The sequence below is a fragment of the Rhinichthys klamathensis genome, unplaced genomic scaffold, assembly GCF_029890125.1.
Source record: "Rhinichthys klamathensis goyatoka isolate OS25496 unplaced genomic scaffold, OSU_Roscu_1.1 h1tg000018l_1, whole genome shotgun sequence".
NCBI classification, from domain to species: domain Eukaryota; kingdom Metazoa; phylum Chordata; class Actinopteri; order Cypriniformes; family Leuciscidae; genus Rhinichthys; species Rhinichthys klamathensis.
Genome location: NW_026606569.1, coordinates 2,630,362 through 2,650,845, shown reverse-complemented (window position 1 = coordinate 2,650,845; position 20,484 = coordinate 2,630,362). Strand labels below are relative to the sequence as shown.

Genomic DNA, 20,484 nt, shown 5'->3' with positions numbered 1-20,484 from the left:
GTCTCAGGTTACGACTGTAACCTATGTTCCCTGAGAACAGAGAACGAGACAATACGTCTCCCTGCCATACCTCGGGGCCTGCCTGCAACAGTCCGTTCAGACGATAGGATGTTGTCACGGTTTCAAGGCGCCCTTTTTATACATCCAGATTGACGCGCTCATCATTCGAGCTGATGATGCACGGGCTGTCGCCGGTCAACATGATTGCTGTGAGTTGATATTTGATTTCAGACACCTGTCACGCCTGAGGCGTTCCCCCATAACGTCGATGACGTATTGTCTCGTTCCCTGTTCTCAGGGAACATAGGTTACAGTCGTAACCTGAGACGTTTTTTATCATTGATGTTCCATGTTTCATACCCTAGATTGCCCAAATATACAGTTTCACATTTAATGGAATGTTTACATTAAATACATTGTTTATATGTTTGTGGATCTCTTCCCAGTAAGGTCTTATTTTCTGGCAGTCCCAAAAAATATGGAAGTGGTTGGCTCAATTAGATCCACAAAGTCTCCAACAGGCATCTCCGGTGTTTTGAACCCCTACAGAAAGATTATGGACTGGGAAAAGATGATTTTTTTAGGTACATGCAAGTAAGGCATCACTTTAATGAAAATCTTAAAGGGCTGTTAGGAACAAGTGGAACAGGATTCCTAGAAGTATTTTTTATCAATAACCAAACCCAGACCAAGCAATGAAAATTATCTCCAAACTATACAATGCTATACAATTATCTAAACAAGAAAATACAGAATACATAAAGAAGAAATGGGAAAGGGAAGTAAAAGTGATGATCACACGGGAGAGCTGGGGGAAAATATGCCAGTTACAATGGTTATCAACCGGGTCAAACACATGGCGGGAATTTTGCTGGAAAACCATTGCAAGATTTTTTATCACACCCATTCAGAAACGATACCAGGGCACCGGAGATGCCTGTTGGAGACTTTGTGGATCTAATGGAGCCAACCACTTCCATATTTTTTGGGACTGCCAGAAAATAAGACCTTACTGGGAAGAGATCCACAAACATATAAACAATGTAGTTAATGTAAACATTCCATTTAAGGCGAGACACGGCAGGCAAAAACATAGTTTTTTTTTCATTAGTCAATTTTGAGATTTTGGGATATTTGTCTTCAATAGCATGTCTTCTTTCAGACTTGTGGTAAAAAAAAGTCAGAAATACACATTTAGGTCTTTATTTTACAACACTTTGTCTGTTTGCGTCTGTAGATTTCTCATAAATTCTTCAAAAGTTGTCGTTAAGGATCAACAGGCTGCTCCGCGATCTGCACCCTGTCATCACATACACCGTTAGAAAGCTCTCTCTCTCTCCTGCACAATGCTGTCGGATCCAAATATGGTCATTTCCTTTTGATCAGCAACCAGTCGTGAATATAAAAGGGGGGATTTAACTCTAAATGCGCGATCTCATTGGCTGATGCTAAATCTTTAAAGCCCGTTTTCTCAAAATGACTTTTCTCTCATACTCTAAGTCTGAAATCTCCACTTCAGTAGCACCTGTATACACCAAACTTTCCAGTCTTGTACCTAGTTATATTATGAAGACATTTACAGAGGGATTTGTAAATATATTATTCCTAGCCTGATTTATATAACATTTTATTACAAAGAACATGGCGAAAATCATTTTAAGGCTATTGGCAGTATATTCTGATTTACAGGATAACAAAAGTAGATATCCATAAATCCCACTCTAATTTTTTTTCCCATCTAATATGTGAACACAATGAAAAAATAATTTTGAACCTGGCTTAATCCAATACACAGATTTCGTTTTTTTTTTATATATATATGCAAATCAGCACATATTTAATTAGATATTGCCTCATTTGCATATTTAAACATTAAATTACAGAAAACTTGTAATACATTTATTTTCTCATCTTAATGTAGGTAATCAAAATGGGAATGTGTCATGGTGATATCTGCTAGTTAAAAAAATTACCCTATTCACCTGTAGTGTCTCGCCTTAAATGTGAAACTGTATATTTGGGCAATCTAGGGTATGAAACATGGAACATCAATGATAAAAAACTGCTGGCGATATTATTGGCAGCCAGTAAGAAATCTGTTACGAGGAAAGGGTTAAAAGTAGACCCACCCACCATTGATGAATGGATTGAAATTGTCTAGGAGATTTATAGTATGGAAAAGATATCCTTTTCCCTTAAAGGCACACTGTGGAATTTTTGGCCACTAGGGTGCGCTCGACCTGTAATTTTCACGTCTAGTGCCCCTAGAGGCCACAAGCGCCGCAGCATTGTCGCAAAAGTCAACAAACAGTCAACCGGTCAACCTCCCGTGTCTTTATGTGTGTGCAGAAGGCATTTGATTTGTATGTTGGAGAAAGTTAATCGATTCACTACTGACCAAAATAATAATATAAATATAAGATTAATAATATAAATCCTATAAAGAAAACAAATTGAATAAAAGTAGCATACGCAGAAAACAATGTCTGATCAGGTAAGTCGCATTGACAAGGGTTGCCCAATCCTGCTCCTGCCGATCGTCTGTCCTGCACAGTTCATCTCCAACCCTAAACAAACACACCTGAAGCAAACAATTAACGTCTTCAGGATCTCTTTGCAATGGGTTGGAGATGAAATCGAGTAGTCGGGAAATCGTGTAACAAAACTGATATAACTCACTACATATTTCCGTTATTTGTAGTCTTCAGTTTGATTTTCCTTTTACACAAATACAAACATATATGAGCTGAAAGGAAAAAAAACATTTACATTTGTATACGGCAGTATGTTGTGACTTATATCAGTTTTGTTACACGAATTCGCAGTAAATATTACATTATATATACACTTTTATGCCGATGTTTATTTTAAACTCTCCCTTTTTCTTTTTTTGGTCTCCTCTGACAAAATCTTTGCTTTCTTCGCTTTCTTCCGAGTAGCTGTTGATTCAGCCATGACGACAACATACAGACGCCGAGTTGAGCTCTCACGTTAGAATCTGAGGAAGTTGGGGTGGTGGGGGAAGTGACGTATGCCGTAAAGCGGTCGAATTTTGTAGTTCTTTTTGTGCTCGGGTTCCTACCTGAAACCCGAAGTTACATAGTGCTAGTAAAAGCGATACAGACACCTTCAGGCTTCGGCAGACGTGTCATTCAACCTATTGTAAGTCGATGTAACATCTCAATGGGTTTTGGTAATATATTATAAAGGTTGAAAAGGTCAACAGTGTGCCTTTAAAGTTGAAAAAGAAAAGTTTTACATGATTTGGACCAAATGAACTGAGTACGTAAAACCAATTAGATCTGATTTAATTTGACTGTACTTGTGCTTTGTGTAGACCTACCCTCTTTTTATGTGATGTTTTCATTACCTGAAGTGGTGCGCTACCCGGTTCTGTTATGCTTTGTTATTGTTCCCAACTGAATAAGTAGTAGTATGTAAAAGAAAATTTCAGAAGGGCAATATGGACAATCTCATTTAAACTTTCTGAATCCACCCTTACATATGTACTTGAACGACCAAAGTTGTAATTAATGTATGTGATGGGTATTTGCTCTTCCAAATAAAAAGAGATTCACTTCCTGCTCAGCTACTGTTCGGACGCTCTTGCTTACTGCTCCGTGCTTTGCTCTATCGCTTTTATATTTTTTATTGCTCTATCGTGTTTATATTTTTATATTTTATTTCCTTTTATCACCTAATTTTAACTTCAGCAAATCAGCACAGTGCTCAAACGCTTGATTACTAGAAAAAAGCAGAATTCTTTTTTCCGACCAGCCTCCCACTGAAAGCTTACATTCCGGGGAAGAGAAAACACAACTGCCTACATTCATAAGGATAAGAGAAAATGCCTCTTCTGGAATATACTTGCTGCACTAACTGCCAGAGACTTTTACAAAGGATTACAGTTCTTGAAACAAAGTTACTTGTAGGACCACCAAACCAGACGGAACACACAACAGAGCTTCATCATGGACGCCCTCAGCATACAGCCGGTGAGTCCCATGAATCTAGTCCTCCTCGACAGGCCATACTGAGTGTAGAGAAACAAGCCGATCGACTTACAAATCGATGGCACAAACAGGGAGCGAGACCCAAAGGCACTCGAGACATCAGATTGTCACGAGCATCACATATTGCCGCAGTAGCATCCTCTACCCCAGATATGGCTCTGACAAGGATTGCAAACACTGGTCTCCTACCACCGCCTATACATCTTGAGAACAGATTTGAAGTATTAATGAATGAGGAATCCCTGAATGTGATGAATGTGATCGAACACAGACTGAATAAGCCAGTAGCTAACACTGCTAACTGGCACTCAAGGTCGAGCAGACAGCGGCACTCAGCTCAGAGCGCAGCCGAGCACAGGACTCTGATAGTGGGTGACTCAATAATCAGAAACATTAGTAGCAGGGATACAACTACGTGCTGCCTTCCACAAGCAACGACTTCTGATGTGAACAGGGAACTTGAGAACATTCTGACGAAACATAAGACTGCAAATCGACTCATCATTCATGTGGGGAAGAATGATATTCATAAAGAGCAGTCAGAACTCCTTAAGAAGGATTTCAATGAACTTTTTGAAACACTTAAAAGACTGAAAGTTCAGACATTCATCAGTGGACCACTCCCAGCAAGAGGAACAAACAGGTTTTCACGGTTGCTTGGGCTTAACACATGGCTGCAAAAAACCTGCAATATAAAAGGAGTAAACTTCATTGACAACTTCAATCTTTTCTGGAGTCAGAGGCAACTGTTTCAACAGGATGGGCTCCACCCAAACAAACTTGGTTCAAGAGTGCTAAAGGACAATATCTACTTCTCCCTCCATCATCTTTCTGCAGTGTGTGCCAATCCACTCAACCTGAATGGCACACACACACCTGGACACAGTATGAATGACCACATGACTTCACTTCAGCACCTGAATGGACATGCGGTTGACATATCACACAAGGACAATGATAACACCACTCCGCCACAACAACCTCTGCTCACGGACACAATCTCAGCTGAGCCCTGCCCACAGAGCTCACCACAGACAGACTGTGACAAACTAAAACTGCTAGAAGATTCAGCACCCAAGGACCACTTTCTGGAAAACAGCCAGGAAATCCAGGACAGCATATTACAGCCTCCGATAACACCAGAGTAACAGCCCCTCTCACCAGACACGTTATCCCTCTCTCCAGCAACTCCACTTCTGTGCTTCTCAGAGAAAATGGAACAACTGGTGTATGCTGGAACCAAACTATCCCACTCTTTTGCTGCAAGCCCCCAGATGTCAACCAAAAAACGGCAGGACCCACAACCACCAAAGCCTGCGGGCCCAGCTCGCCCTCCTCCTCCTCCTGTGAGAGCTCTTCGGCCTCTGCCACAGCGCCAGGGCTCACACCCTCCTCCAGTGGCTCGAGGTGAACCAAAAACAACTGATACCAGCTCTCAGTGATATGTGTCGGGTCCCCGCTATGATAACAGTAACTTTCTTAAATGATTACAAAACAAGCGGGAACCCAGTGTGCCTGAATCTTTCTCTATTGCTGTTGAATTACATGATAGAAAATCTAAGGCCTTCAAAAGCCGTACAGCAAACCCATCTAATCTGGTCCCTATTACACGCCAAACTAAGATCGCTGTGGGGACAAAAAGTAAGACTGTTAAGTTAGCACTTTTAAACATCCGCTCACTTAAAAATAAATCACTTCTAGTCAACGACTTAATAACCACATACAACCTGGACTTTATGTTTCTAAATGAAACTTGGCTAGAAGACAGCTGCAGTGCAACAGTCCTCAATGAATCATCCCCTCCTAACTTTACTTTTATGAGTGTTTGCAGAGCGGGTAAGAGAGGCGGGGGCTTAGCTGCTCTTTTTAAAGATGTCTATCAATGTAAGCAAATATCATTTGGGAATTACCCGTCTTTCGAATATCTGGGTATTGTGTTAAAAGGTGCTCCACGTATTTTACTTATCATTATTTACAGGCCTCCAAAATACTCTCCAGCCTTTGCTGAGGACTTTACAGAACTGTTATCAACAATTTCCTCTGAGTTTGACTGTTTTGCCATTGCTGGAGATTTTAACATTCACATAGATAATGCAGAAAACAATATTGCAAAAGAAATCAAAACTGTTTTCAAAACTTTTGATCTGACTCAGTATGTACATGGACCCACACATAATCGTGGACACACTCTAGATTTACTTATCAGTAAGGGTCTAAACATCTCATCGATTGTTATTAAGGATGTAGCACTGTCTGATCATTTCTGTATTTTCTTTGATATATTGATCTCTCCTGCCATTGAAGCTAGATCTGTGTCTGTCAAGAAGAGATGCTTAAATGAGAACATTAGTGTGCTATTTATGAAGGCTATATCTTTAAAACCAAGCATATCTGCTGACTCTGTTGATTTTCTCCTTGAATCTTTTAAATCAAAAATTAAAAGTGTAATTGATGATATTGCTCCTGTGAAAGTCAGGAAGAGTGGTAGACAAAAAGCACCTTGGAGAAACTCAACAGCTGTGCAAAATATGAAAAGACAATGCAGAAGAGCAGAGCGCATGTGGCGGAAGACAAAATTTCGTAGTCCATTATAACATCTACAAAGACAGCATCCATGCTTTTAATATGGAACTAGGCAAAGCTAGACAGACTTTCTTCTCGAATATTATAAACAGCAACTTAAACAACACACGCACTATTTTTGCTACTGTAGAGAGACTGACAAACCCCCCAAGCCAGATTCCCAGTGAAATGCTCTCAGACGGCAAGTGCAGTGAGTTTGCTTCTTTCTTCTCTGAGAAAATCAATAATATCAGAAAGGTGATCAGCTCATCCTTGAGTTGTGCTGGGGTCAAACAGATCAGACCACTACCTGAGAAAGTAGTTACTATGTCTGTTTTCGAAGAAATTGATGGCAAATTTTTGGAAGAAACCGTACAGCACCTTAAAACATCAACCTGCGCCCTTGACGCACTTCCCACATCTTTTTTCAAAAGTGTGTTAAACAGCTTAGCAGCAGATCTCCTAAAAGTGGTAAATGCCTCACTTCTCTCTGGGAGTTTTCCAAACTCCCTGAAAACTGCAGTTGTCAAGCCCCTCCTGAAAAAGAGCAATCTGGATAAGACCATCTTAAGCAATTATAGACCGATCTCAAATCTTCCTTTCATAGGCAAGATCATTGAAAAAGTTGTCTTCAATCAGCTGAACAAATTCTTAAGCTTGAATGGATACTTTGACAATTTTCAATCTGGTTTCCGATCGCATCACAGCACAGAGACAGCGCTCATAAAGATAATAAACGATATTCGCTTAAATACTGATACAGGGAAATTATCAGTACTGGTACTACTCGACCTCAGTGCTGCTTTTGACACTGTCGATCACGACATACTTCTTGACAGGCTGGAAAACTGGGTGGGGCTTTCTGGGATAGTCCTAAAATGGTTCAGGTCATACTTAGAAGGGAGAGGTTATTATGTGAGTATAGGAGACCATAAGTCTGAGTGGACATCCATGACATGCGGAGTCCCTCAAGGCTCAATTCTTGCGCCACTCCTATTCAACCTGTATATGCTCCCAATGAGCCAAATAATGAGAAAGAACGGAATCTCTTACCACAGCTATGCAGACGACACACAGCTCTACTTATCCCTATCGCCTAACGATTACAGCCCCATTGACTCTCTGTGCCAATGCATTGATGAAGTAAACGGTTGGATGTGCCAAAACTTTCTTCAGTTAAACAAAGACAAAACTGAAGTCATTGCGTTTGGAAACAAAGATGAATTTCTCAAGGTGAAAGCATACCTTGACACTAGGGGTCTAACAACTAAAAATCAAGTCAGGAATCTTGGTGTGTCTCTAGTGTCAGACCTTAGTTTCAGTAGTCATGTCAAAGCAATAACTAAATCAGCATACTATCATCTGAAAAATATTGCAATAATTAGATGCTTTGTTTCCAGTCAAGACTTAGAGAAACTTGTGCATGCTTTTATCACCAGCAGGATGGATTATTGTAATGGACTCCTCACTGGCCTTCCTAAAAAGACCATAAGACAGTTGCAGCTCATACAGAACGCTGCTGCCAGGATCCTGAGCAGAACCAGAAAATATGAACATATCACACCAGTCCTCAGGTCTTTACACTGGCTCCCAGTTACATTTAGGATTGATTTTTAAGTATTATTACTGGTATATAAATCATTTAATGGGCTAGGACCTCAATATATGGCAGATATGCTCACTGAATATAAACCTAACAGATCACTCAGATCATTAGGATCACATCAGCTAGAAATACCAAGGGTTCACTCTAAGTACGGAGAGTCTGCTTTTAGCTATTATGCCAGCCGCAACTGGAACCAGCTTCCAGAGGAGATCAGATGTGCTCCTACAGTAGTTACATTCAAATACAGACTCAAAACACATCTGTTTAGCTATGCATTTACTGAATGAGCACTATGCCACTGTCCGTCCGACTGTTTTTACTGTACTTTATTTTATTTTTTATTCTAAACTGTTTTAATTATTCTTATTTGTTTTGATTATTTTATTTTTTTCTATGTAAAGCACTTGGAATTACCATTGTGTATGAAATGTGCTATATAAATAAACTTGCCTTGCCTTGCCTAGGAATTCTTAATGAAATGTTTCTTTTTTCAAGAAGGGCATTTGATACAGTTTCAAATGTGAAGTGAGAACTTTGAAAAAATAAATTAGGGATTGAAACAGCGTGAATAGCCAGTCGTTTATAATGAAGACAAAATAAAAAACATATTTAGAGCCATAACCAGGCCGGTAGGGTTGCCAACTGTCCCGAATTAGCCGGGACATCCCGTATTTTGGGCCTAATTTATTTGTCCCGTACGGGACCTCCCTTGTCCCGAGTGAATAGACTGCTATGCTTATCTAATCACTGACTGATACAACAGCAACACGACACTTGAGCATGATCACGACACCGGTCATTATCCAATCACAGCCCACACTCAAGCGCATCAGGCCATACGAATAATAGACTCCAAATTGAGAATTATTTATTCTTTTGGGACAAATCATTGTTTGATTTGCGAACAGAATCCTCTGCTGTCTCGCTCCCGGTTCGATCCGCACTCGCGCTAACGGCAAATCCCTTTCACCGTCCGGCCGGGTTTTGATTTTCGGAAAATCGGTTTTGGTGAATTCAAACAACGTGATTATTGTTCATGAGTCCAACATCCAGCCACGCAAGAAAACATGAAATCTTCCTGAGGGAAAAATATGCTGATGTGATTTGCTGCCCAAGAAACATTTCTGATTATTATTAATGTTTTAAAAAAAGAGTCAGGATTCTTTGATGAATAGAAGGTTCAAAGTAGATTATTCGAAATAAAAAAAGCTTTTGTAACATTTTAAATGTCTTTACTGTCACTTTTGATTCCTTCAATGCGTCCATGCTGAATAAATGTAGGCTATTACTTTCTTTAATTTCTTTGAAATGTAGTGTATAATGTTACAAAACCTTTCTATTTCAGATAAGTGCTATTATTTTGAACTATATGGTTTGTGTAATGTGACTTTTTTGTGTGACCTTAAAATTCTTTTTAGAATTAAATTCTACATAAATAGGTTAAGCAAAACAAATGTTTGCATGTCTGAGAACCTTTTAAACATACAAACCTGAAATTACATATACATATACTGTGTGATACAGTACAAATATTTTGAGTGTCCCTTATTTTCCTGTAAAGAACCACGATTGTCCCGCATTTTTCTTTTCTGAAGTTGGCAACCCTACAGGCCGGAGAAGTGAATAGCCGCGTTTCCACTGTCGGGCCAGGGCCGGGCCAGGGCTAACAGCGAGCCGAGCCGGGCCAGTGGCCTCGGGCCTTAAGAGGTTGTCATGAAACCCCAAACCAAATTTTCTGAGATTTTAACAGAGGTATGTGTGTTGAACACCATTGAAGACAATGTTAGCATCTGTTAGATTTAATAGGGTTAAATTTGAGTTTTTTCGTCTTCCGGGTTTAAAATCTGCATCGTGTCCACGTCACAGGCTGAGACTGAGACTGAGATTTCATATCCTATGAGAAGACACTGTCTCTTAATTATTCATGACACCACGTGGATCTTTCCAATGACAGACACATAGATGTGATGTCTATGGACAGACATGTCAAACTGTGATATCTTTGTTTTCGTGGTGCAAAAGTCCAAGTGGGTTGAATATGTTTCCCCGCGATGCTGCCAGGGCAGGGCTAGACAACCACGGACACATCTAAACTATAGTGTGTGCCGCAAACATTTTTCTTGAGAGAGAGCTTCGAGAATTGGAGAATGGTGGACTTCGCCTTGTTGACAACCAATGCAGGTTGCGTCTTGCAAGTGATGCGGTACCAAGTCTCGAGGACTTTTCAATCCCTTCAGAGGTATGTGTGTGTGTGTGTGTGTGTCTAAAATGAGAAGTCATCCACCTCCACAGAGCAATCTTTATTATGGGGGTTCAGGGGACGCGTAGATCTAGGCTATGCACAGAACGTTTTTTTAAGCGGAAAATTTATAATTTTCAAATATATGCATTTATTGTGTCTATATAAACAACTATATATTTTATAATGACATGTATAATTATACATGTAGCCTACATTAATGTTTTAAATAGAATTACGATAACTGTAGGCTAATATATGTACCAGGGCATTCAGTTACTTTTGAAAGGACAATAATAAAGTGTCAGTGTATTTCATAAGACTTTAACCTTGCCAGCTATAAAAAAAAATCTAGCATTTCCTCACGTTTTACCACTGCTTTTTAGTGACAGTCGATATGCATGGGACACTGGCGATGACAGTAATGGCCATACCACACCCACTTCCCTCCCTTCTTTTTACAGCCATCCACGCCCATTTAAGTAGCATTTTTCAAAAAGATTGTGAGCTAGACTGGAGCTGAAAGAGGGGGGTTTCATGACCCTTTAAGCACCGGGCTTGCGTTTCCACTGCCGGGCCAGTAGCCCCGCAGCGTTGCCCTAAACCCCGCCCCTAACACGCCTTTCTGGATCTAACGTCATACAACCCAACCCATTTCAGCGGGTATTATGAATTTATTTATTTTTTAAGTTAGGAAGATAGCATGTATATTAACTCACCGGCCGTGGCTGCCATAGTGTCCCGGCTTGTCTCGCCACTAACAGAGGGACGGTGACCCAGCACACCGATGGTGACCCAGCACACCGTCCATCAAGTCAAACCATGGAAAGTTCCTTCTCTGGGATCCGCTTTCTCCATTGTGTGTTTTAATCGCCTTGTACTGCGCCCGCACCTTTTTTATTTTTTCCAGAACTTGAAGCGTTGCTTGCTGAATGCTTAGCTTAGCAAGTTCAGCAACGATGTATTTTATAACGTCCTCGTTTCTGCACACGCCGTCAAATTGACGTTGTACCCTTTCTTTCTTCTGCCCAAATGCTCAGAAGAGCTTTGGTATCTTCGACAGACCAGTACAGGCGATTCTCCATTTCGAGCAGCGATTATTTTGCGCGATATAAAAAAGTGAAATGTGCATCTTGCCGCAGACCATAACTTTCCCTAACACCGATTAAACTCCGCCTTTTACCTTGAGCACGCCTCTAGCCCGAGCTGGCCCGCTTTGGCCCAAGGTATTCAACGGGCAAGAAATCCTGGACGTTGGCCCCGAGTAAGCCCCAATTAAGCCCCGGAAGTGACAGTGGAAACGCGACTGGCCCTGGTACGCACTAGCACGGCTCGGCCCTGGCCCAGCAGTGGAAACGCGGCTAATGTGTGCAGGGAAGACTGAGACTGAATGGGGCTTGTTTGCACCACAAAACAATAGAGAGAGTAGACGGAATGGATCCTTAGAAGATGACAGTTTTAGTAACTGTTTAAAGCTATTTGAAAATTCAATCTTCATACAGTCCATTCCCTTCCCTTCACCCCAAACAATATTTTTCTTAGACTTATGCAGTCCATGTGGGTCATACGTCTGTATAAATATGGAAAAATATCACATTCCTGCAAATGTTTTGTCTCTTGAGGTGCTTTTGGCTGCTTGCATTGCTTATTGGTTAAGTCAGCGTCTGGTTATAGCATAGTTCATTATTTTAAACCATTCACCTCAGTATCTCCAGCTGACAGTTTGGACTCTTCAGTCCATCAGAAAGAAGCTGCACTCCAGAATCCTGCAGGTCATTGTTACTCAGATCCAGCTCTCTCAGAAAGGAGTTTGGGGATTGTAGAGCTGATGATAAACTCTCACAGGACTGAACTGTGAGATTACAGCTGTGTAGCCTGTGTAGAGAACAAAACAAAGAGCAGTAGTAATGCTTATTAGCGTTTATAATCTGGAGCTTGAAAAAACCTTGAACTGTAGTGAATTTAGCAAAGCTAAAACAATTATCTCTTCATAAAACATCAAACCAGCATTTATTTTCACACACATTACTTTTATACGTTTTTCTCTGCTTGAATTGAAGGCAATTGCAAAAGACTAACTGTGTTTATAAATGAATGTAAAGGAGACTCTTACAGTGCTCTTCTGGTGTTTTTGATCACTGGCAGAAGTGTCACCAGTGCTTGATCAGATTTTCTGTATTTCTGCATTTCAAACATCTCTTGAGTCTCTTCTGATATCAGGAGCACAAACACCAGACCAGACCATTGAGCAGAGGAGAGATTCTGTGCTGAAAGTATTCCTGAGCTCAGATTCTTCTGGATTTCCTCCACAAAGTCATCTTTCAGTTCACTCAGACAGTGGAAGAGATTGATGGTCTTCTCTACTGATTTCTCATTTTCTATTTTCTTTTTAATATAGTTAACAGTGTTTTTCATGTCCTCTGTTCTGAGTTCCAGTCCTGGCAGTAGTCCCTTCAGGTCACTCTGATTGGACTCCAGACCCAGGAGGAACCGAAGGAAAAGGTCCAGGTGTCCGTTCTCACTCTTTAAAGCTTTCTTGACTGTAGCATTATGAAGCTGAAACAGTGGCTTTTTGGACAGTTTCCATGTCAGTTTTTCTCTCCAGGACTGAAGAAATAGGTCAGCTTTCTCATCTTTGCCCATCATAAACACATAAAGAGCAGCAAGGAATTCCTGTACGCTGAGATGTACGAAGCTGTAAACATTTCTTGCTGCTACCTTTTCCTCCTGAAACATTCGAGTGCATAACCCAGAGTACAACGACCCTTTTCTGATATCTAGTCCACATTCCTCAAGATCTTCTTTGTAGAAAATCAGGTTTCCTTTCTCCAGCTGTTGAAAGGCCAGTTTGCCAAGCTTCAGAATAATCTGATCAAAAGACACTGCATTGGCTTTAAGTTCAGGGTCATCACAGTATTTTTCTTCCATCTGTTGCTTCTGAGAAATTAAGAAGCTTGTGTACATCTCTGTGAGAGTTGTGGGAGTTTTCTCATTGCTCTCTCGAGCCAGTAGAGGCTGAAGAACAATAAGAGAGATCCAGCAGAAGACGGGAATATGGCACATGATGTGCAGACTCCTGGATTTCTTGATGTGACTGATGAGGTTTCCAGCAACTTCAGGACTGCTGTTATTTTTGAAGTATTGCTCTTTCTGCTCATCGTTAAATCCTCGCACCTCTGTCACTTGATCAATGTAGTTTCGGGGAATCAGACTGGCTGCTGCTGGTCTAGATGTGATCCAGATGAGAGCAGAGGGAACCAGGTGTCTCTTGATAAGGTTTATTATTATCTTACTCACTGTTGTTTTTTCATTTACATTTGTAAATATGTCGTCATCTTTAAAGTTCAAAGTAAAGCGACATTCATCCAGCCCATCAAAGATGAACATAACTTTACCGTCACCTTCAGGAAGAGAGAGCAAATCTTCAGGACTACTAAAGAAGTAGTATTTGTTGAGCAGTCCCATGAGACTGCACTCTTCTTTAATCAAATTCAATCTACGGAATGGAAGTGGAAATATGAAGACTAAATCCTTATTTTCTGTTTCTTCAGCCCAGTCAAAGATGAATTTATTGACAGAGACAGTTTTTCCCACTCCTGCGATCCCCGTTGTCAGCACTTTTCTGTTTCGTCGACCCGTGTCACACTGGACTTTAAACATGTCATTACACTTGATTGGCTTCTCTTTGGCAGTTAATCGGTTGTGATTTGATTCGATCTGTATCACCTCGTGCTCGTTCACTCTTCCTCCAGTCTCATTCTCCACCACATATAAATCAGTGTAAATATCTTTCAGGTATTTCCGATGACCCGTCTCTGAATCACCAATCAATATCTTCTCGTAGTCCTGTTTTAATTTGTCCTTCAGTGTGAGGCTGGTCTCTGTGTAATCATGAAGAGTAGCTTCTCTATCGTCTGCTGTTGAGCCTATGAGAAATATGGGAAAAGACAGCAAAAACTTAATGATTGTGTTTTTCATAAATTCCGGTGTCTACTATATTCAACTGCAATAGTGTTTACATGCACATCTTAAACTGATTATGCTGAAGTTGACAACATAAATGATGGAAATGCCTTGATACTTGAATAAAATTGGAACTGGATTTATCAGATTGTCACTATTGGACACAGTTCAACTTAAAGGAATAGTTCACTTAAAAATGAGAATTCTGTCATCATTTACTCACCCTCAAATTGTTTCAAACCTGTATGAACATATTTTATTTCTACTATGGAAGTTAATGGGGTCCATCGAATGTTTGGTTACCGACATTCTTCAAAATATCTTCCCTTGTGTTCAGCAAAAGAAAGTAATTCATACAGGTTTGAAACCACTTGAGGGTGAGTAAATGACAGAATTTTCCTTTAAGGCCATGCTGACCAAAATTAGTACAAGATTTTTTATCAAACCATTGATATCTAGCACACCAAACAAGACATGAGACTGTATTAGGGTTAGGTTGGGGTTATTGCAATGACCCTGCGTATGTAGAAGTTGCTTTCAGAAGTTTTAATTTAATCTTGTAAACCATTTAACCATTCGTAAAAAATGACTTGACTATCTGTTCTAATAAATGTACTTGTATAAGAGCTGTTGCTGCTGCTTCTTGGCCCTGTAATTGTTGCTTGATGTTATATAATCTCTTGTTTCCATGTACAGACAGTGATTATTTACCCCTGATCTCTTCTGAATGAGCTCCAACAGCTGTAGATGTCTTCATATTGCCTTCAGCCTGACTTGAGTGTGTGTGAGAGAGAGGATCACTCACTGGGAAACATAAATCACACACAAACATCAGCAGAGCAAAGTGCAAAGTCAAACCATTAATCAGTAAACAGTCAATCACATTACTGTCACAGTGAATTAAATGTTACCTTGCTTGTGTTTGTTCTCCAGCTGCTCAGCCAGATTGTTCTGGTTCATCTTCCTCAGGATCTCCACTGTGATCTTCACAGCTTCTTCTGGTCCAAAACATGCTACCATCTTATCCACTGTGTCTAAGATATCTGCTTTCTCCATTTCAGACTTTGATATACATTCATGATCTTTCTTTAAGTGCCACTTAAACTTCTTCCATTCAGCTTCTTCCAGTTCACTCAGTGATTTCTCAAGCAGATCTTCAACTTTAACAGACGCCATCACCCTTCACAGATTCACAGCTGCAGGATAAAAAGAAAAATATCTAAAATCTTAAAAAAACAACAAAGTTTAAGTTTTATAAGCTCAAATGCTCGCCTTGCTCTGTTCTGTGTGACTCTCCTGTTCGAACTCGTTCATCAAAATGAACGAATCTTTTTCCGAGTCAATTCGTTCATTTCGTTCGTTAAATGAACCAAATGACTCGAAAAAAGATTTGTTCATTTTGATGAACGAGTTCGAACAGGAGAGTCACACAGAACAGAGCAAGGCGAGCATTTGACATTATTAAACTTAAACTTTGTTATTTATTTTTTAAATGAGCGATCGTTTCGCTTGATAAGACCCTTATTCATCGTCTGGAATCGTTTAAAGCCCTTTGAACAGTTTGCAGTTTGCACTGAAACTGTCTTTTGGACCTTGAACCGTTTGGTGCCCAGCAAAGTGCATTATATGGAGAAAAATCCTGGAATGTTTTCATCAAAAACCTTAATTTCTTTTCGACTGAAGAAAGAAAGACATGGACATCTTGGATGACATGGGGGTGAGTAAATTATCAGCAAAAGTTTTTTTAAAAGTGAACTAATCCTTTAACTTAAATTGGACAATGACTTTCATCTAGAGATGCTGTACAGCCAAAACAATCTTTGTTACATTCATTTTCATTCACATCACTGTTAAGCTGCTTTGAAACATTTTTTATTGTAAAAAGCGCTATATAAATAAAGGTGACTTGTTTATGAAGCTGTGATCGAATCAGGACTCTCAGAGGCATCTCGTCCAAACTCATCTGTTAAAGGGGTCCTATAATGCTGCATTGTATCTATCTGAAACATGCTAGCAATGAGTACCCTAGCAACAGCATTGCAACACCCTAACAACCACCCAGAGTAGCCTAGCAACTGCAAATCAACCACCCAGAATGCCCTAGCAATCATATAGCAACACCCTAATGACTACCCTGAGTACCCTAACATATGCATAGCAACACCCTAGCAACCATCCCAAGTACCCTAGCAACTGCATAGCAATCACCAAGAATGCCCTAGCAACCACATAGAAACACACTAGCAACTAGGGTCCGGTCAATTTTAACATTGAGCACATTTTTTTGTAAATTTGGAGTGCTGTCAGTACAGAGAACAACGACAAAAATCAGTGTTGCCTACACCGTGTTATCCTCTTTTTAAGATTTGCAGCCTGTTGACTTAAATGGGGCAAGTTTTAAACATCCTAGATGTGTCATTACAAGTGCACAGCCATGTGAGTGATTTTATTCAGAGTGAACACAGTGAATCTGACTGCACTAGATGTGAAAGATATGAATAAAAGTGATGTTAATTCAGCCAGCTCACATGCCTGTATTTATTTCCTGTTTTCGGTCGAAGTCCACAGTAGTCGATTGTCGAGTTCACGCGCGCGATCATTGGGGAGACAATCGACTACTGTGGACTTCGACCGAAAACAGGAAGTAAATACAGGTATGCAGTTTTTGTGGGCGTTTACGTTTACACGTCTCCATGTGTTGCTTCAGAAAAGTAGACATTTAACAGTTTATTTTTTCATATTTCTTAAGTCTGTATGACCAGAAATGAAAAGTTTTTAATAAAAGTATTTTAAGTCTATTTTTCTGCTATGTGAAAAAAATAGAGTAAAAATCCCTGTTGGAAACTCTTAGATCCTTCAATCCCCTCGTAATCATATATGAAAACACTGGATTACATAAACTGATGAAATGCAAGCAAACTTTCATGATCTAAACATACTCTGAAAAGCTTGTGTGATCAGGCCGTACTCTTCCTTCTACATGCTCTTCAACAGAACAGGTCTTCTCTGTCGTACCGTATACCAGCGTCAGTTGAGGGTGTGTGTCTGACGTTCAGCCTTACGACAGTCGAGTGTCTCACAAAACGACTCGGCTACTAACGTAACCTCGGTTCCCTGAGAAGAAGGAACGAGTATTGCGTAAGTAGCTTACGCTATGGGAAAACTCCTTTTCTCGAGAAATATTGAAGTCTTTATGTAAAACGCATTGCAGCTGCACAGCATACAGCAATGAGCGAGGCAGCTCGGTCATTGGCTGTGCTGCAGCAACTGCACGAACCTATGACGGGGCGACTCTGAACCCGCTTCCAATGAGCGTGCTTCGCGCCTACGCGCGTCAGAGCCCGCCAAGATGGGCGTGGCCAAGGGCTATATATTGAGCGCCCCGTCATCTGAGTTCTTTAGGTTCAATCGACTGAAGCAAACTGACCAAGCACAAGCACGGCAGCTTACGCAATACTCGTTCCCTCTTCTCAGGGAACCGAGGTTACGTTAGTAACCAAGTCGTTCCCTTTCGAGAGGTTCCTCTTATTGCGTAAGTAGCTTACGCTATGGGAACGCCATGTAAAACGCCGTGCGTGCTGACTTCGCTCTATTAAGCCGGAGGCAGATGCCTGAGCCTTTAAGCAAAGTAATTATCCAACGAGCCAGCCGAAGGCGGGCTTTACAAAGGACAACGTGGAACGGCCCAATGGGCGTCCAGAGAAACACACAAGCACATTTTTATGTACTGTCATGTATGAAAAATCCTCTACATCAGTCAGAGACGGATTCTATGAGGGAGGAGACAGCGCTCAGCATGTACACACCCCAGCCTATGCATAGTTAGACCGACAGTATGTTAGAGTGCAATGAGGGGACCTGTAGGTTATAAAACCTGATAAATGTTGACGGTGAGGCCCAGCCTGCTGCCGCACAAATATCTTGAATGGGTATCCCACTCGACCACGCCCACGAGGAGGCCATGCCTCTCGTAGAGTGAGCTCTGATGCCCAAGGGGCACTGAAGACCCTTGGCTTCATAAGCCAGCGCTATAGCATCAACTATCCAGTGCGATATTCTCTGCTTTGAAACAGCGAGACCTTTGGTGCGGCCGCCAAAGCATACGAACAATTGCTCTGTCTGTCTGAACAGGGCAGAACGTTCCAAATATACTCTGAGCGCCCTGACCGGGCAGAGTAAATTAGCGTCGCTTTCGTCTGCTGGAGACGATAGCGCGGCCAAAGATATCACCTGTGCTCTGAAAGGTGTAGAGAGCACCTTCGGAATATACCCGTGTTTTGGCCTGAGGACAACCCTGCTGTCGTTAGGTCCAAATTCCAGGCAGGCAGCGCTTGACGACAGCGCGTGCAGGTCGCCCACTCTCTTGACCGAGGCGAGAGCCAGCAAGAGAGCAGTTTTGAGCGAGAGCTGTGTAAGGTGCACAGTTCGGAGGGGTTCGAACGGGGCACGCTTGAGTGCATCCAGGACCGTGGCCAGGTCCCAGATCGGCACCGAGGGGGGGCGTGAGGGATTTATCCTCCTGGCGCCCCTCAGGAAACGAACCACTAGGTAGTTTTTCCCTAGTGTGCGTCCTTCCACAGGGTCGTGCGATGCTGCTATGGCAGCCACATATACTTTGAGCGTGGAGGGGGTGCGGCCTGCCTCCAACAGCTCTTGTAAGAAAACGAGCATACTCGGTACTTCGCATGACTCAGGGTTCAGGTTCCTGGATTTACACCAGTCACTGAACACCTTCCATTTCTGAGCATATAAGCGCCTCGTAGAGGGTGCTCGCGCCTCAGTGATGGTTCTTAACACTCCACTGGGGAGGTTCCTGGGAACCCGTTGAGGGGCCACGCATGGAGGGCCCACAGATCGGGGCGGGGATGGAGGATCATCCCGTTGGCCTGCCTGAGGAGGTCTAGCCTCAGTGGAATCGGCCATGGGGCAGATTTCATCATCTGCATCAGTTCTGGAAACCACGTCTGGTTCTTCCAGAGTGGGGCTACCAGGAGCACTGCACATTTCTCCTCCCTGATCCGGCTGATGACCTGAGGTAGCATCGCGACCGGAGGGAAGGCATACAGCGGGCGGCTCGGCCAGACTTGGGCGAGCGCGTCTGTGCTCTTTGAAAAGAAGAGAGGGCAGTGCGCATTTTCCTTGGAGGCAAAGAGGTCGACCTCTGCTCTGCCAAAGGTTTGCCATAACCACTGAATTGTCAGGGGGTGGAGAGACCATTCTCCTGGGAGAACCTTGTCTCTGGACAGCATGTCCGCTCCCTGGTTCAGAGCACCTGGCACATGCGCTGCTCTCAGCGAGCGCAGGTTGCGCTGGGACCATAGGAGGAGCTCCCTGGCCATCGAGTGCAGGGAGCTCGATCTGAGTCCACCCTGACGATTTATATGCGAGACTACCATCATGTTGTCCGTTCGGACTAGGACGTGCTCGTTCTTCAGGTACGGGAGCAGGGCTCTGAGAGCCAAAGCGACCGCTTTCAATTCCAGACAGTTTATATGTAGGCGCTTCTCCGGGTTAGACCACAAGCCGGAGACAGGCCTGCCCTCGTAAAGGGCCCCCCAGCCTATTTTGGAGGCATCTGTCGTGATCATTTTTCTCCTTGTGTTCACGCCCAAACTCACGCCGGACTGATACCAGTCGACAGCTTTCCAGGGCGTCAGGGCTTTTATGCAGCCGTGATTCGCTCTGATTAAAAAGTGGCCCGAGCGCCACGCGTGAGTGGGGACACGGCTTTTGAGCCAGCGTTGGAGAGGACGCATGTGCAACAATCCTAGCTGGAGTACAGCTGATGCTGAGGCCATGAGACCGAGCATCCTTTGAAATCGCTTGACGGGGGCGCGCGCACCCGCTCTGAACGATGTTGCAAGGCGCCGGATAGTGAGCGCGCGCTCTGACGAGAGGCGCGCCGTCATCTGCACTGAGTCTAGCACTATTCCCAGAAAAGAAATATTCTGGCTGGGGGATAGCCTGCTCTTTGCAAAATTGATTCTTAGACCCAGGCGATCTAGATGACTGATAATCCAAGACCTGTGTGTCACTAACTGGCTCTCTGATTGTGCTAGGATTAGCCAATCGTCGAGATAATTTAGTATTCGCACTCCCCG

General features: G+C 42.2%; 1 protein-coding gene across 3 annotated transcripts in view; it reads right to left on the bottom strand.

Moving 5' to 3' along the window:
* LOC130070217 (NACHT, LRR and PYD domains-containing protein 12-like) overlaps positions 1-15,564 on the bottom strand; it is a 44,392-nt gene extending 28,828 nt beyond the window's left edge. For 2 of the 3 annotated variants that reach the window (XM_056234527.1, XM_056234545.1), the window contains exons 1-4: positions 15,295-15,564; positions 15,095-15,187; positions 12,534-14,346; positions 12,122-12,295 (exon numbers count right to left, since the gene is read on the bottom strand). In XM_056234527.1, coding sequence (XP_056090502.1) covers positions 12,122-12,295; positions 12,534-14,346; positions 15,095-15,187; positions 15,295-15,559 — 2,345 coding nt within the window. In that variant the 5' untranslated portion in view covers positions 15,560-15,564. The remainder of the gene's footprint in view (positions 1-12,121; positions 12,296-12,533; positions 14,347-15,094; positions 15,188-15,294) is intronic. The other variant, XM_056234535.1, reaches the window with a different exon arrangement.
* Positions 15,565-20,484: the final 4,920 nt, after the last annotated feature.